This window comes from Clavelina lepadiformis, chromosome 1 (assembly GCF_947623445.1).
Source record: "Clavelina lepadiformis chromosome 1, kaClaLepa1.1, whole genome shotgun sequence".
NCBI lineage: Eukaryota > Metazoa > Chordata > Ascidiacea > Aplousobranchia > Clavelinidae > Clavelina > Clavelina lepadiformis.
This window is the reverse complement of record NC_135240.1, coordinates 12,809,205-12,827,655: the sequence shown is the minus strand read 5'-3', so window position 1 is coordinate 12,827,655 and position 18,451 is coordinate 12,809,205. Positions and strand designations below refer to the sequence as shown.

At 36.2% G+C, this 18,451-nt stretch overlaps 2 protein-coding genes across 2 annotated transcripts; one reads left to right on the top strand and one right to left on the bottom strand.

Annotated features, from left to right (window-relative positions):
- The first annotated feature begins 1,178 nt into the window (after nt 1-1,178).
- LOC143459470 (aldehyde dehydrogenase family 16 member A1-like) lies at nt 1,179-8,161 on the top strand. Its single transcript, XM_076956654.1, has 19 exons — nt 1,179-1,335; nt 1,617-1,745; nt 1,907-1,995; nt 2,197-2,387; nt 3,054-3,109; nt 4,038-4,149; nt 4,402-4,496; nt 4,711-4,863; nt 5,018-5,128; nt 5,210-5,401; nt 5,486-5,603; nt 5,764-5,948; nt 6,082-6,173; nt 6,267-6,467; nt 6,813-6,892; nt 7,119-7,216; nt 7,291-7,476; nt 7,579-7,704; nt 7,811-8,161. Exons 1-19 carry the CDS (start codon nt 1,234-1,236, stop codon nt 7,982-7,984), a joined length of 2,490 nt encoding a protein of 829 aa, XP_076812769.1. The 5' UTR covers nt 1,179-1,233; the 3' UTR covers nt 7,985-8,161.
- Nucleotides 8,162-8,171: 10 nt separating this feature from the next.
- LOC143459479 (DNA-directed RNA polymerases I, II, and III subunit RPABC4-like) lies at nt 8,172-9,351 on the bottom strand. The gene is made up of 4 exons (XM_076956665.1): nt 9,176-9,351; nt 8,852-9,006; nt 8,568-8,660; nt 8,172-8,423 (listed from the first exon to the last, which is right to left on the bottom strand). Exons 2-4 carry the CDS (start codon nt 8,961-8,963, stop codon nt 8,401-8,403), a joined length of 228 nt encoding a protein of 75 aa, XP_076812780.1. The 5' UTR covers nt 8,964-9,006; nt 9,176-9,351; the 3' UTR covers nt 8,172-8,400.
- Nucleotides 9,352-18,451: the final 9,100 nt, after the last annotated feature.

Below are 18,451 nucleotides of genomic sequence, written 5' to 3'. Positions count from 1 at the left end.
ATTACCCTACAGCTGTAGTGAAAAAAACAGGGCGCAGTACAACTTGCCCCCTGCGGAGGAGGCATCACCAGCAGTGTTGACTCTGTCAATTCCTGACAAGCTGCATCAGCCATCATGATAGCGACTTGGAGAAATATCAATGCAAATTCTAAATTTAACAGGGGAGATTTTAACTTTTCAATTTTTCGCACTACCAGAGCAAATCTTAGTGATGGTTGTATGACGGTATGATAATGTTTATCCTTAGACCGAGGAAAGTCTTTGCATGACTTACAGACTTAATCCCAGTGATGGAAACAAGTCTTAATGGTCATTACACAAGTCACTAACAGCGAAATCAAGTCCAAGTCTTACGACATGCCAAGTCACAAACAATTCACCATTCACGATATAATTTTCATTTAGATCGATAATAAATTCCTTTCTGAATACTCATAACGTAAATAAAAGCATAAAACCTGATTTTATCCTTTTCTGACACTTTTGCACATTCAATGAAATGTATTAGTGTGATTTTTGAAAGAATTCTTTCATAAATATATAAACCGGTTTTACATTTTAATGGGATTGGAGTCAAGTCAACCGCAATTGCCACGTTAACACGTGTTAAGTCGAGTCTTTTAAGTACTAGAAAACAAGTCAAATCTTTTGAAAAACTAACATTGAGTCAAGCCATTGACTCGAGTTTTTCCACCTCTACTTAAACCCAAGGTTGATTCCTCGTTGTTCGATCACCAATTAATGAGATAACCTTTGTGCAAGTTCTGGTTGTCACGCATTTTTTATTTTGGTTTTTAGACTTTTTTATAGTGTTGTCTGAATTTAGTTCCACCAGATCCAATGAACAGGAGCAAGTGTCGTTAATGCCTTGCCCAAGCATATTACAACCTTTTTCAAACACGGAACCTGAGTGGTATTTATTTCCTGGCCATCACTCGAACCACTCAGTTACCGAGCCAACATATAGCTTAAACTCCAGTCTGCTGGACTAGGAGACTGTTAAGTTTGTGTACCGTAACAATAACAACATCAAAACTGTAGAAAGAGGCTCAGGAAGCTTAAAGATAGACGAAACGATACTTGGCATTTGTTACAAGCTTGGTATTAAAAAGATATTTTGCTTTTTAAAATAAGTTCTTATATTTGCAATATTGTGTTTTAATGATTTTCTTGTAAAAATTTTTTACTCCTATTGACCAGTTAATGAATGATTAAGATATTTATAATGTAATAATGGCCGACAAAACAATTGAATTATCAACTAGAAGTGAAGTGAAAAAGATCTTTGAAACCATGGAATATGGGCCGGCTCCAGAAGCATCTAATGTTGCTAAGGTATTAGGCTAGTGTATCTTTTATGAAAAAGTAAATCATGCAGCACTTGGGTTGGAAAAAGCTTGTAAACTTTGTAGCAGTGTGAAACTTGTAAACTTTTGCTTCACTTTTTTGTGCTTTTGATTTTTTTTGAAGCAAAAATACTAGAACCAGAGTAGATGCAAACACTTTAATTGCAGGTTTTTCGAGTTAGTTAGTCATCCTTAATTAGTTAAATTATTTTTTTAGTTTTCAGCTATTACCATTTGCCTCGTATCTTAGTTTTTGACTTTTTATTGCAGGCATGGCTTCAACAACATGAAAATGTGCTTGGACATTTTATCAATGGCGAATGGTACAAACCTAGCAACAGAAAAACATACACAACTAACTCGCCAGCTACTGATGAAGTGTTGGCAACAACTATACAGGTTTGGGATTTGAAATTTTAGAGCTAATGTTAAAAAATGATTGCCAGAATATGGTATGAGATTGCAGGCATTTTAAAATTTTTAAAGTTTAACACCAATCTAATAGTTCAATCACAATATTTCCTTTAACAAAACATTGTGTAAACTGTGTTACATAATAGGGTGAAGAAGAAGATATAAATTATGCGGTGAAATGTGCTCGTGAAGCTTTCAAGTCATGGTCAACATTAGCTCCGCATACAAGAGCCAGGTTACTTTGTTTGTTAATTCTTAGAATGCCATTTATGCTTACAAGCATGTCTGTTTATTGTATTTGGTTATACATGCAAATACTGGTTTTCCATCATACAGTATGTAATTACTCGAAAGGAAAAAGTTACTTTCAGTTAAACCAGCTATTTTAACATTAAGTATCAGCATTTAATGTATCTGTTTGGTGCTGTACCACTAGGTACTTGTATGCAATAGCAAGAAATGTGCAGAAGCATCACCGTTTGCTTGCTGTAATGGAATCTCTTGACAATGGGAAGTCCATTCGAGAAACAAGAGACTGTGATATTCCACTGGTTGCTCGCCATTTTTATCATCATGCAGGTTGGGCACAGTTAATGGAAGATGAAATGAATGGATGGAAACCAGTAGGTGTGGAAATTTGATTTTAATGTGTTTTTAGTGTATAGTGTTTAACGCAGTATAGTCCAGCTATTTTTTTTCCTGTGGGTCGCTTTCCAAAGCTTAACAAATTATTGGAAATAGATGATGGCAAAACTAATAAATTAAACTCGGTCCACCTCTAAGGTGTTATCTTGTGACTAATACTGTAGGTATAGAATCAACTAAAGCTCTTAGGTGACTTAATGGTCTTTTTGTTCAAAATTAATTGCAACCTTTATTTTCAAAAAGAAGTGGTTAATTACCCTTTTAGCTTATTACCAAGAAACCGGAGCATTTTTCCAAGTCAAAATAGTTTTGGAACATTTTGATTATTGTCTATTGATATTACTTTTATTTTTACCTATCTTGTCTTTGTGCTTTGATATCTCATGCAAACTTTCATACTTTTCTTTGAAATTTGGTGTGTTGATTGGGACTGCTGAGAGGAAACGACTTTTTATTGGTGCATTGCTGTTTGTGGTGTATTTAATTATTTGAATCACACTTACTGCATACATATATGTGAATTAATAGCTCATGGGCTACAAACAGTTTGTCTGCAGGTTTAACATGGAGTGGGTGCATTTTTACTTGTTTTCACACCTGATTGTCTTACCTTAAATAGACAGTAACATTAATTGTATTGATATCAAGGTGTTGTTGGAGCTGTAGTTCCATGGAATTTTCCTCTGATGTTGCTTACGTGGAAAGTAGGTACCATAAATGCTATATCGTTCACAACATGCATTTATTATTTTAAAGTAGAAAATTTACGCTGATACATATGTGTACATATGCCATAATGCCTAACCTAGAACAACAAAATCAATTCATGTGCAAATCAAGCTATACACTACACATTAACAGTGGGAAAGCAGTAACTAGTTGATTTAGCTAAAAAGCATTGTGACAAATACCCAGCAAAGAAATCTAACATACAGCTGATGCATTTGATCTAAGAAATTGTAACTGCTCAGCATTTTTTATTAAATTCTGCAACAAAACATGTAATCTGCTGATGTGGGGAATTTCAAAGTATGTTTTAAATTTACTGAGTTAGCTTAAGGTAAATTTCAGTACTACAAACGTTTTTAATAGGACAAGTTTGCAGCTGCGCTGTTGTTGAAATGGTTAGATTGCAATTGCTCACACAAATGCATGTTTGTGTGCATCAACTCCTATCGGTCTATTATTATACTAACTTGGAGAATTTTTTCTCTTTAACATAGCCAAAGCCTTTAGCTCACAGTCATCCACTCCCACTTTGGAAACTCTTATCAGCGAAAAGGTCAAAATGTTACATTTCAATGCAGTTCAATCATGGTCTAAGCTAATTTTTTTAATAAAGCAATTAGGTAAAACGCTGCACAAAGAACTGAAACACAATTTTGTTCATATGGCAAACATGTGAACACCATTACATTCTTGTTTAAACTGTCTCCACTCTTTAATATGCTAAAACTATGAAAACATTTGTATTCTGAAAACTACTGAAAATTGTTTGATTTGTTGCATATGTAAATATATAGTTAGGCTAACATTTGTAAATACTTCTTCACCTAAAACACTTCAAATAACAGTTGTTACATCAAGTCATTTGAAGCGTTATAAATTGTTTGAAACTTTGCAATTTTTCAGGTTTGCCCAGCCCTTGCAATGGGAAATACTGTTGTTTTAAAACCAGCTACATACACTCGGTTGTCAGCTTTGCTTTTTGCTGAAATCTGTCATGAAGCAGGCTTACCACCAGGTTTGTCTTTTGTCTGAAAATGGAAGTTGCTTTTAAGCTAGTATATATGTGTGTGTACTGCAGCAGCTATGCTATGCCAGCTACATTATCACTAGAATGAATTTAATCGGCTGAATAGGTGTAAAATTTCACTTGTTGCAATTATTGTCAAAAATTATTGACAAAAAATGATAGGGTATTTCTTACATATTGAAAAATTACCATATTCTATCTTGATCTATCTATTATGTAACACGAATTCACTGATTGCAGGTGTTTTTAACGTTGTCACTGGTAATGGTGCTTTTGGTAGCATGCTAGCCACCCATGCAGATGTTGATAAGGTTGCTTTCACTGGCTCAACTCCCGTAAGTCCTTTAATTTAATGGGTTTGTCCGTGTTGATCAAACTTTTATTTTTATATTTTTTTCAAATATGTTAATTAGGGAAAAGTTGCTGTGCAGAAACAGTTACAGTTTCTGTAATGGAAATCTATTTTATTAAAAAGATTTTTTTTTGCAAATTGTTACATAGCTTATTCATCCCCGGTTTATACATTTGACAACTTAAAACATTGTGTAGGTGGGCCAAACACTTCGAAGACTTACAGCAGGCTCTGGAAAGAAACTTTCATTGGAACTAGGCGGCAAGTCGCCTATCATTGTAATGGAAAATGCTGATCTAGATAGCACAGTAGAGGGAATTGTTGATGCCATTTGGTTTAACCAGGGCCAGGTATAAAAATCTTGTTACTGGTTAAATTAAGAGATTGAGTGCTCCCTAAATACCCAGTGTTAAAACTGATTACAATATCAACACTGGGAATTTAGATGTATCACTAAACTCTTAGTGTGTGATGAATACATATTGGTCAAATTTTGTGTTATAGGTGTGCAGTGCTGGCTCTAGATTGCTGGTGCAGGAAAACATATATGAGGACTTGATTTCTCGTCTAAAAGAGCGTCTGGGTCATTTTAGACTTGGCCACTCCTTGGATAAGGTAGGCTCGCTCACTTAATCTTACACAAGTTTTTTGTAAATCAATTCAAAATTTCAAATTGAAGTGAATGGGTTTGCTAAGACTATAGACATGGGACCAATAGTGAGCGAGAGCCAACTTAAAACCATACAAGAGTATGTTGATGATGCAAGAAAGGAGGGCGCAGATGTTTTCCAAGCACCAGTTAATAACCAGGTTCCAAGCAATGGCTACTACTATCCTCCAACATTAATTACAAATGTCCAAACGGTGTCGAAGGTTGTCCGAGAGGAGGTAAAACATATATTACTTGTGACCAATCTTTTTTTAATCATTTCATTAGCTAAGTATATTTTAAAACCTTTGCATAATGTAAAGATTTTCGGACCAGTCCTAGTTGCTTTGCCTTTTCGAACTGCAAAGGAAGCCCAAGCACTTGGCAACAACACTAATTATGGTTTGGCTGCTAGTGTATGGTCTGAAAACTTATCTACAGGTAAGGCATTTACATTTTACCATCAGACTGTTCTGAGAGTTCATACACACCTAGTCATCCAAACAACATTCTGAGAAAAAATATCTTGATACTCGTTTTTTCTGGTAAGCCATTAGACAACAAAACAAGCAATTGTATTTTGTTACTTTCATGATTCTAGCACTGGAATTGGCCGTTTCAATCAAAGCTGGCGCAGTGTGGGTCAATTCACATAACATGTTTGATGCTGCTGCTGGTTTTGGTGGATATAAAGAGAGTGGATTTGGCAGAGATGGAGGAAAAGAAGGATTGTTTGAGTATGTAAGGCCTAGTTGGGAGGAAAGGCCGAGACCACAGGCTATTGAGGCAAGTAACTATTGTGTGAAGATCTAAATCACTGTTGATTCTTTCCTTCTTGTATCTATCCATTCCATATACTGTATGCTTTGTTTCAGCTATATGTTCATGCAGTTTGGTTAAATGGTTATTTTTTTATTAGGTCGACATGAAGACATTTGGTGCTAACTATGGAGGAAGTTTGATGCCTGCACCAGGACAGGGCAACCTTAAGCAAAATGGCAATGCACCTTTGTAAGTTGTTTCAATTGATGTTTTATAATAATGATAATAATAATGAACTTGTATAAAGAATTAAGCCACACAAGTGATCGTTTTTGTTACCAGGGTGGATCATACATACAAGGTTTACTATGGAGGAGCACAGAAGAGGCCAGATGGTAGCTATTCGAGGCCAGTATTTTCATCAACAGATCCTTCAAGTATAATTGCATATGTGTCTGACAGCAATAGAAAAGATGTGAGAAATGCTGTAGAAGCAGCACATAAAGCTGCACCTGGATGGGGTAAAAGAGCATCACATAATAGGTATTCCTTAACCAATACCCTCTAAACAAAGCTGTGAGCTTGTGCACACACGTACAGTCGTACACAGGTGTTTAATTAATTCATCTTTATTTCTTGCCGAATAGGGAACATTTTCAAAGGAATTCAATTATGTACAACAAAACATTGTGATGTGTAAATAATAAATATCCTTTTATAATTTCCATTCTTTGGTTAACTTTAATAAGTGGCGTTACATGTTTTATTTAATTAAGAAACCTATCTTCATAGCAATATGCAGATAGTGCACATGATACTTGGCAGTTCACTCCAGTATCAGCTAGATTGCAGATTACTGATAACTTTCCATTTGTTCTTTTTCATTAGGGCGCAAATTGTTTACTACATGGCAGAAAATTTGGAAATGAGACGTGATGAAATTGCTCAACGTCTAATGAATTTTACAGGTAGAGTCATCAGCCTGTCAAAAAAGTCTTAAAAGCAGAACCACAACAGAACATTAAAGACCTGAAAACATCACACCAGTAAAGTCTTTAACTATAAACAAAATAAGCCGATCAATGAGACGGATACAACATTACGTCCCAATACGCTTGCAGTCAAGATCCTGACTGGTAGTCTGTAAGGATAAAACATGAGCATATTGAAGAATTATAGAATGCATGCTTTTAGGTCAAAGCCTCGAGAGTGCATATGAAGAAGTAGATACATCAGTTCAACGCCTATTTTATTGGGGAGCATATGCCGATAAATATGGTGGTACAGTACAGGTATGTTACATCGTTATGTTTCAAAGTGTGCTACAAGCTTGGTGTTAACGGCGTTGCATTAATGCATTGGGCAGGAAACAACACTCTATGGATGCACAGTTTGCATCAGGGAACCGGTTGGAGTAATCGGAATAGCTTGTCCTGATGAAAATCCTTTGTTAGGATTTGTTTCTCTTTTTGCCCCTGCTGTTATTCGAGCCAACTGTGTAGTGATTGTGCCAAGTGAGAAATATCCCATACCAGCGTTAGACCTTTATCAGGTACTGTTAATGGTCACGAACATGTTGACATGATGGACATCATGTCTAATATTGCATTTTCTTTTTTAAGTTTTTGTTCTATTTTAAACGATTAATTGACAGATATTCGACACATCAGATTTGCCAGGTGGAGTTGTAAATATCCTGAGTGGCTCTCGTGATCATTTGACAAAGTATCTGACTGAGCATCAGCATGTAGATGCTATGTGGTATTTTGGAACAGTTGAGGTTAGTTTATTTCCATGTTATCTTTACACAGATTGATGGAAATAATACTGTTTACTCCTTTGATTTAACATTCCCTCCTATCAATGTACATTTTTGATGTCATTAGGGCTCAAAGTTTGTGGAGTTTTCTTCAGCTGAAAATGTGAAGCGTACGTGGGTAAACTACGGCATCAATCGAAACTGGTCCTGCTCTAAGGAAGGACAAGGTGAAGAATTTCTCTATCATGCTACCCAGTGCAAAAATATTTGGCTGCCGATGGGTGTTACCTATGCAAACTAAATTATACTGTTGTGCCTTAATATTTTTGCCATATATAATTGTAATTATGTTCTTCAAATGTAGACAAAAAATACGGTGTGGCACTACTTATTGCAAACTTGTGCCTTTAAACTCATAGCATATCTTAGAAAACTCTATGCCTGCAATCAATTTCTGTAATAAACTACTGCAATTAAAGATGGCGTGGAACAGTCCTACTATTTAATTTTGAGGAGTTATCAATGACCAGAAAACTAAAAATGTTTATCCATACACAACATTAACTTTTCAAAGATTTGTTTATATTAAATCACAGCTGATGTTTCTTCCATTACCATTTTGAATGGTTAGTAGCAACAGCTGTTATTGACTGAACAGCACAGTGCATAGCATTTGGCAGTGTTTAGATTGCTTTGTCCATGATGCTTCAAGTTGGATCATCTGGCATCAAACACCACCACTGTAGATAAAAATATTGACACGCAATTTGTCAAATAAACATCATCAAAAGTGTGACTGCAACTACTTAGTCTAGTTTTACAAATATTCTTAAAAGCAGTAAATAAAAATGTTTCTAAACTTAAAACATAAACAACAACTATACATCTTTTTGTGCGTTTTTTATACATAATTCTGCAACCACATTCCCGACAACGAATTGGATCTCTTGATCGAATTTCATTTTCATGGTGACACTCTGCAAATTAACTTTGAATGTTATACTACATCAACCTAAATCTACTTTCTGATCTAAATTCAACTCCAGTTTAACACCTTTTCAGTATCTTCCTGGACCATCTATCTTAACAAACTTACAGTGAATTAGTCGCAATTCCTACAGCATGTTTGAAATATTTAGCACTATCTACTGTCACAAGTAAATAGTACCTCCACAAATGTAAACCATAGCCTTTGGTTGTCCGGGAACTGGAGCTTCACCAGGCCTTGGTGTTCTCCCAGGAGTCCTTCCAGATGGACTTTTACCAAGTGTTTCAGACATATTTCATATAATGTTTCCACACCTTTGTGTTTATCCTACTACACTGGGAAAAGAAAACAGAAAAAGGCTATCAAGGCTGTGGCTAGATTTAAGTTTTTTGCTGGGGCAAATATGATAACAATATCCTAGGTTATATCTGTTGTCAAATGTATTTTATCACTTAAATATTTTATCATATGCCAGAATTCCAGAAAATTTACTGAGGCAAGTACCTTATTTGTAGCTATAGGCTACAGCCTAGGTCAAGACCATGCAAGTGATAATTGTATTAAGTCACAGAATAGTTTGAAACCTTCATTTTTCAAAGCAATAGAAAGTTTTAATAGGGCAATCATCTCATTGTTCTAGGACAAATCATCTCCGTGTGCATATGACAAATGTTTCTTATGAACAGATATTAATGTAAATAATTATAATTTTGAAAGTAAGGAATCTGAACCTATTTTCTCCCACTGGGTATATGGATTCAGATTCCTCCTTACTGTTTTAACAGCAAGCAGACATGGCCTGCTACTGCTTTTTTGCCCATTTATAGGCATTCTCATCTGTAAGTTAATTAATACCAACATTTTATTCATTTCTTCCTTGTATTGAATCATAGCAGAGCTAAAGTACCCTAAAAATTAGATTAAAACCAGGTGGCAACCTTGACAATGACGGGTATTTGAGTAATGTTGCTAGGCCTAACAATTAAGGTTGATAACATAATGTACACAATGGGGGCATAGTTTATCGATATACAAAATGGGAAAATTACTTGTGTATTATGTTTAAGTCAATTTGTGGTTACTTATTAATGATGACAATATATTTACAACATATAAACAAATCGTTTGCTTTTAAGCTGGAAATTTCTTGTCAAAGCAAATGACACCAAGTAAAGTAAATAAACTAAGTATGTTTATAAATCAAACATCAATTTTATGCCGTAGTTGAGATTCCTTTAGTTGTCATGTTTACTCATAGCATTGGAATAGCTGATGTACAGAATGGGGCAAACGTTACCGACATGTTTACTCGGTATCCGACCCTAAAACAGGGTCTAACAGCAAACAAAGTAGCCTATATCAGTATATGGTATGAGCGATGACCTTGTAATAAACTGCTCAGGTTCCGTCTTCGATATGCAGTGGCGCTAAACCGTTGAAATGACCTTGGTCCTGTTTAGTGGACCTGGTGGACAGTTCGGGAAATAGCCTAGAAACAAATCAAAATACCAATCGGACAATCGGTACTTGCACGGGGCTTGAGCGATGAGGAATCACCGCCGGGTTTAAGTGGTGCAAAGACTTTCTTCAGTCCGACGATAAATATTAACATACCATAATAGGCTAATGAGTAAACTGCAAAATCTTATTTGTACTCCTTAATTGCAAACTACACGCAGGTATACATGACATTAAAAACTGGCCTCGCCTGCAGAGATGCATTTCGGTACACAACTTGAGAAGAGCACAATCAACCACGCTTGCCTGACTGTACCATGATGGGTCTTTTCAAGGAGATCTTCAAGGTGCATGATAGCTAAAATCTGGGTGCACCAGGTGCTTCTGGCGGCCTGCAGTGAAGGCTTGTCTGAACGCATGGTAACCTTTAGGGCGAACCTATTTTTAATGCAATCTCTAATCAAGAAAAATAGACAAGAAGACATTATCTCCTAATCCTTAAACTGGAAGAACAAAGGTAATGTCTTTTTTTAATCTTTTAAGACAAGGGTCGGCAACCTACGGCCCGCCATGCGAAATCGTCTGGCCCGAGACATGTTATTTAGTTATCACAAGATTACCGCCCGCCGTTTCTTATTGAGTTTCAAACTGCAGTGTTAGCACTGTTTGAAAAAATTGTGGTATTGTTACGCCATAAGTACGTCGTACTAGTCTATTGTTACGCCATAAAACTGGTGCGAAAGCGGTAGACTAGTATCTCGTACTAAGTACGAGATTGTCTGTAGAGTAGACTAGTCGTTATAAATAAAAAGAGAGATGCACACGAGCTTTAACCTAAACTTTTTTATAATGCTGTGTTATTGAAGTGTGAATACATATCTTTTGCTTTTTTGGTGATTGGTATGATTGAGATTGCAACAAGGGGTAATATACTGAAGCGTAATATACTGAAGTGAGTGTGAATTATAGTAGCCTATTAATGAAAATTCCGGCCCGCCAAAGAGTTGTACACTCGACATTTGGCCCGTGACTAGCAAAAGGTTGCCGACCCCTGTTTTAAGAGATCGCACATTTCCCCAAAAGTTGACGCTGGGGTGCAGTAGGCACAGTTTTGAAACGATGTGACGAGGCCGGGTCGTAACCAAAAGAGTAAGTGCTGTTGGTGACATAACATCACCTGCTGTTCATAACATAATCAATAAGCTTAGTTTTTCAACAAAGTGAACGGTTGATGTAGAGTTTTTTCAAAAAAAGTTGTTTGTTGGTTTTTAGAAAGGAATATATCTAAATATTGGTTATATTTTTGATTGTGTGGGTGAGAATGGCGTAGTTTACATTCACGTTTTGAACACCCTTGATACAAACAAAAAAACAAACAAACGTTTGTCATCATTCATCATTTGTTTATCGTCAAAAGCGCGGTGGGGGCGAAAAATCAAGCCAGTTGCTGCTAGCACGAAAAGGCTCCAGTGTCAGCAAAGGACTGAGTTTACTGTTATAATCGGCTTGATGCTTTGCTGCACACTAATAACGCACTCCTTGATACTTTCTACTTGTTTGCAACAGTGCTTGCAACAAAATGTTAAAATCGTCGCACGTAGGCCTATGTATCGCTATATGTTGTAATATTGTGTAAGCCATAAAAAGGCTTTATCACCACATAATAATCACATATTGACTTGCACTTCAATAATGTGTGACTTATCTCAGGCTGTGGTTAATGCAACCTATTTAAATAAAACGCAGGTGTATTTTACTACAACAAATGCGGATTTTGCACTGGAAAATACAGGGTACCAAAACTTCGGAAGTGTTTGCGGACCGCACAAAATGTGTCCGCGGACCGCATGTGCCCGCGTACCATGATTTGCAAGCATGCTGCAATTGGTGACATCACGAGAGCGTTTTAGCGTGTGCACATAGTTAAAGATGCCTGCACACTGGATGCTATTCGCACGAAAAACCTCATCTGCGACGACATGCGGCAGCTTGCGATGCGATTTCGTCCGCACATTAAATGGGATTTCAGCATGACGACGCATTCGCAAGCAATGAACTGTTCACGATCCTTTTTTGTTTCTTTGTTTTTCTTTATACTAAGCGTATCTTGACGTCGTTGAGAACGCTTTATAAAAACCTTAGAAGTATGTATATGCCTTTTTTAATTTGATGATTAACAAAATTTGTCCCAGTCGTCTGGAATTGCAAAGTGTTTATATATCTTTACTTCAAAGCTGCACTAGAATTTTATAGCGTCCCCCAATTTTAGTGGGCTTATTTACTTTGAAGAAACAAAGCTGGTAACACGGTTGTTACAAACGAGAAACCACCAGACAATAAGCTCATATATAGACGATAAAAATTGCCGTATTCAGCGTAAGCCGTAAAGAATTTGTGTTCGAAAAGCGTTGCTAATGATAACAACGTCGTTGAAAAACCTGGTGCTATAGTTATCTTTTATTTGTATACACAAAAGCGGCATACCGATACGATACAGATACTTGACACTTGCATGCAGACACTTGTGGTCAGTAAAAACGGGATCTCCTTTACTTTTACACTTCCATATCGGAATCGAGTGAGAGGAATAATTACGTCTTACTGTTATAGCTTAACTAAAATGTCTTTAAAGGTCTGCTGCAACTACGCTAGCTAGTTTATACCGGTACTCATTACAGAATGTACATTTGTTGGCTATTGCATTTACCAAGTGGTGAACTTAGAGCATTGCTGAGTAAACAGAACAAAAAAATGACTAGACTTTCGCTAGTTGCAAAAGATTCGATGTACACAATGTACGATTTAACTTTTTTTTGGTGGTCTAGTGCAGAAGTGCACAACCAAATGGCGTCGCAATTTGGATAGTAAAGGTCTAGTATACAAATGCATCATGTGGTTGTGCACTTCTGCACTAGGCCTTCTTTTGTTTAATAAAGGTAATTGGAGCTTAACTTATTACAGGTATGAGTAGACTTAAATGTTGACTGTATTGAACTTTTAAGAAAGACGTCAGACTTTTTCTAAACAACATACAGAAATCTCTGGTATAAAGTGCTTACTCGATTATCCGCTCAAGTTAGAACAATGTTTTTAGAAATTCGAAGGAATACCGGTACCGATAATGATAATTCCGATGTATAAGTCAAAACATTAAACTGCTATTCATATAGGCCTATATTATACACTTAACAGCCTAATAAAATCTTCTTTATTGGTTGTATGTATGTAAAAGTTTATCAAACCTGCACAATTTTGTAAAAGGTCTTATAACTTTGACAATTTGTTTGTATATATAAAGCTTTGTGTGCATTTGCAGTTTAAAAGTTAATTAGTTAACTGCATTCTGGTTTAACGTTTTAAAGCAATACATAGGTTCTGGTGCTTGAAATTTCTGGCTTAATCTGGTGATAAGCTAGCCTGTTTGCAAAGTGGAACAGATTTTTATTGTTTCAGCAGCATTGTACTTTAAAACAAAAGTTTTTCTTCATTGATTTATGAAATTTTTTTTTTGTGACTAGAGAAGGATTTAAAAAAGTTGTCGTTCGTTGTAATGATCATATGTTATATATTGTGTTTGCTAGTGTTCCCCATACCGAACAATGTGGTTCAGAATTCTGATCAAGACTGTTAAGTCCTAGTAGTGAACCAGCATAGCATTTAAAACAGCTTTGTCTTATACAATAGTTGGCTTTAATAAATTGTCAGTGTTTTTGTTTAGCATTATCTTGTTATCTAAATTATATATGGTTCAAGGTTAATAACTTGCATGCATTTACCTAAATGTAAAAAACAGCACATCAAGCATTGATGCAATGGTGCTGTGTTGTTATGTTTTGTTTACTGATTATGGCAGGTACAATACTGATAAACAGCAGTATGTTAATTATGACTACTACAGCAAAGCTTGGTTGCAGATTGGAGAATGGATTCTTAACAACAAAACTTTTTGATCATAAAAATCCAAGTGTACCTCCACTTAAAAATAAGAGGAAAAATTATGCTGATGCACATTACAAAATTCACCCTTATTTTTGAGCAACTACAATAAAATATTCACCACTTTAAAGGTCGAAGCATGAATACCATTTTAGTTTGATCTTTGGAATTATTGAATTGTTGTAACAGTGTAACTGGTGCTTTAAGCTCTTACAGCATTTATTACTATCCAAAGTTTTTTTAGATTTTTGCTAAAATGCCCTGTTTGTTATAAAACAACTTTCAACAATACACCAGTTTATTTGTGAAATGTAGGTTGATCATCGGAAAATACTGTTGTATTGTCAGACTTAGGCTTGCCGCATGTTTTAAAATATTCTATTAACTAAACAGTCAGGTCTTAATTGTTTGAAACCGGTAGGAAAAACATTTTTCCCATGCACATCACCCCTCTTATTCCGAAAACTTTACTGTCTTATTCAAACATTGAACTTTAGAAACAATCTTGTCATGAATGAATAAAAAAAAACGTTTATATTTGTATTACGACAAGTGTATCATATATAAACGTTAAGCTATACTTTTCACAATTCAATGTTTGTTTTAGACGTAGGCATTGACCAATTTACAAATTTCCTTTACCTGAGTCAGTCATTTTGGGTGCAGTTGGATCTTGAATTCCATATTTTACACAGACCTAAATGCTGCACTTTACTATTCGGAAATTTATCCAGTAATTCAGATATTGCAAATGCTAAATCAACATTTTCAAGAAAACAAAGGGGTTTCAATTAACGAGGTTTGACTGTATATGGTTAGTTATTTTTTCTATTTTTTGAAATTTTGGTTGAGTGTCTATGCAACTTTTCATCATTATTGCACCTTTGGAGTTTACATCTTGCACGTTTTAAGCCCTAAAGGCTTCGCTGCTAATCTCCCGTTTGTTGGTTGTTTTTAAGAATGATTTTGATGTATTTTGCTATAGCAAGGTCAGCACTATACTTTTGGCCCCCACAACAATGGTGAAAAATAAAGGAAACGATAACATAACAGTCATAGAACCAAAGTTTAAGTTTGTGAAGACTATGCAGTGCCTACTCGCGTTTGTGAAGCTGCATTTGACGTCTGCATATTCCAAACGAATACGCAGCTCGCTTGATAATTGTTGAACCATACATGCTGTACATGGATCTAAAATTCTAAACCATTCACCAGCGATTTTTCATGCTAAAACGTAACTCTATGATCTTTTACAGCTCTACTCTGTAGCCTTTAAATTTGTGCGCTTGCACCTATTCTGTTATGCGCACGTTTTACAGTATTCGTTTTGTATCATACAAGGACTTTTCAAGCATTAGATAATGAGCAAATGGAGAAGTAGAAAGAAGGTCGTTATTTAGGTCAAAACGAAAGATGAGAATTGAGGAAGAATGATAAGCTCATTTTATCTTATTGCACTACAGAGATTGTTTAACTTTGCATACCACTACCCAGTCGCAGCTATCATGTCGTGAAAATGTAAAGGCGATGACGCGCAAAATTTATGGTCCTTCGATTGTGACGCAAATATGACATAAAGGACACTGCATTTGTGTAATTATGAATTAAAAAGGAAAACGTGAAATTAGTTACGTTTTATGCAAATAGAGCCTGCTTTTAAAGGATGGTTGTTATGACAGGTTTTTCATCGTTTAATTATATTTTAACACAGGCGTGGCATTCCCTTACAAATTGCTTTGCCTGGGCGTAGAGAATAGAGATATCGCTGCTGGCGTTTTGAGCTTGATGCACTAAGTCGTTAATCAATGTTTTCTTTTCTTATCTATATCAAGATCACCTGTTTATGGGTGCTTGCTTCTTTTAGTTTTTTTCTATCGTGGAAGAGACATTTTGTTGTAGATTATCTACCTAGATTTTCGCCCGTTTTGACCGTGTTTGTTTAAGTGCACCATTTTCAACGCCATTGCAGTGTTTGTCTTTTCGTTATACATTATTACTATTGATTTTTATAGCAACACGTTGGGAGAAATTGCAGCAACAGTATCATGTAATCATACATTGGATTAATTATAGGACACGACGTCACTATGAAGGGGTATGTGTTAATAATTCTCTTTTTGATTGTGAGAATGAAAGAATTAAAATATGTCATTCGTCCAAAAACTTTCCTCTTACCAAGGTGTTATGATCGTTGGCAGCAGAAATCATTAAGTTGTTTAACGTTTAAAGATTTGGCAACGATTTTCCGATTAATTAGACGCAAACTTTCACATACACAATGTTTTAAAATACGTCTATGCCAGAGAAAGTGATTGCAACCATAATAATCAGTGTTATTGTAATTAAGGTTGTTCTGACGCACTTAGTTTGCATAGTGTATATGATCGTTGTAGTTTGCCTCCTAAAAATAGCCCCCTCGTTCTCACGTTCCAATCTCCCTGGCCGAATGCCCTGGGGCTACGAAGTCCGGCACGGTTAGAAATGGAGGCCAGAAACAATGTGTTTTGCAGCCTTTTGATTACTGGAGAGCTGCCCATCTGTTTATTCTAAGTGCGATAAATGTTAACAAAATTTTGACTCGTTGCTCATGATATGAAATAATGCTTGCTATAAGTCCTCCTACGTCATTTCTGGAAATCAAGCGGCAACATAAGTTTGTTTACGAAATAACAATAGTTTCGAGAAATTAGCTTTAATAACCACTTAACCGGGAAACTTTTTGCTAAATATTGTCTAACTAACAGAATGATGCATGAAACTGTCTAAAAAATGTGTTTTTTTAAAGTAAGTTGTCTTTTATTTACCAAAGTTGATAACCTCTGGTTTGTCAAATTAGGGAAAGAAAATGTACTAGAAAGGCTATGTCGCCGTCGTAATTATCTCGGGATGATTACATTGGAATTTCTTTCCACGTTTGACGCTTTTTATCGCGGTGGGGTCATATGCGTCCTATAGAATGTTATGATCACGGCAGACCGCTCTGTCTGGATTTGCCCTTCGTCTCTCACAGCTTAACGAAGTGAGCTTGGTTTCCGTAGTAGTTCTGGTTCCAAATTGTCCATTTTACTCATACAGGAAACTATTGGCGTTGGCTTTGGGCCTGCTATCGGCCAAACTTAGGCGATTTTTTCCAGATTAGGTCTGATGTTATTAAGAGATTAGAATGAAGCTATTTATATCTCCCGCACTCATAGGTGCAAAATGCGTCTGTTTTCCTGTCCTACGGAAACGTGGTTTTGGTAATTGTACTGTGTAGAGGAATTGTAAATTATGTCGTAAACGGTTCAAGGTTACGCCACACCCAAATGTTTTTTCGTGTTATTAACACCCGCTCAGACTTTGCTTGTCACGAATGCCAGCATTATGTCATACCTAGACATGTGCGAGAGACGGCTTTCGGAAAGCGTCTGACTTTGACGTCATTCCATAGCGATTGGCCCGTCTAGCACACGGGTACAATTGAACAAAGGCTGATCTCTCTGACGTCATTTATTCAACTTGTTACGATCGCTTTGCTCTTATGGTGTACTGAATTCCTCCTGCCAAACAACAAAACCTGTTCACATGACTGGGCCGTTACGCTTTGTTGCTTTCGTCCCAATTGGACTTGTTTACCGCCGAATTGACAATTTAGCGTTGCGTCACAACCGATTTGCCAAGGCCACTTGGCTAAACTAGCTCTTACGTAATTGCTAAGCCATTTGTTTGAACAGCCAATTGGGTAGAGCATCAGGCTGGTTCGTAAGTGCGGACATGTCAAACATTTAATATTGTTAATAGGGCATTGGTGATTCGAAATTAAAAATGCCCTTACTGGCGACTTTCGTTTACGGTTTTGCGCGTTTGTTTGACTTTTCCAAAAATATGTCGCAACTTTTTGCAGGTCGATGACCCGATCTTTTGACTAATTTTTTGATATGACGAGTTCCATTGAATTGTTACCCGCTGTTTTTGTAGTCTGATGACCAGTAACAAAAATGTATTTAATTCCGACCTTTTGCTATAGGTAATGACTTCCTCTAGTTCCTTAAATTTTCGTTTAGCTGCACTTATTTGAAGAAAAATAAAGACTACAACGTTTTGATTAGCGAGATATTGGCTTAAAACGTGACACAATTACACATAGTCAGTGTCGTTACATTGATGAAGTTTCAGCGTAGTAATTTCACCATGCTCTGCGTAACGTGGTAGTTAGCGGCCTTACCCGACAATTATCAAAGTTTGTCTGGAAATCATGTATTTCCTCGTAATTTATTTTGTCAATTTCTTGTGCTCGCGAAAACGTGGCAGGTTAAAGTAATGCAATGGAGTGTGCCTGTTAAAGCTGTTTGGTTTAAGGAGTAAGTAGGTTGTCTAATAAAGAAACGAAACCGAGAAATTAGTAAA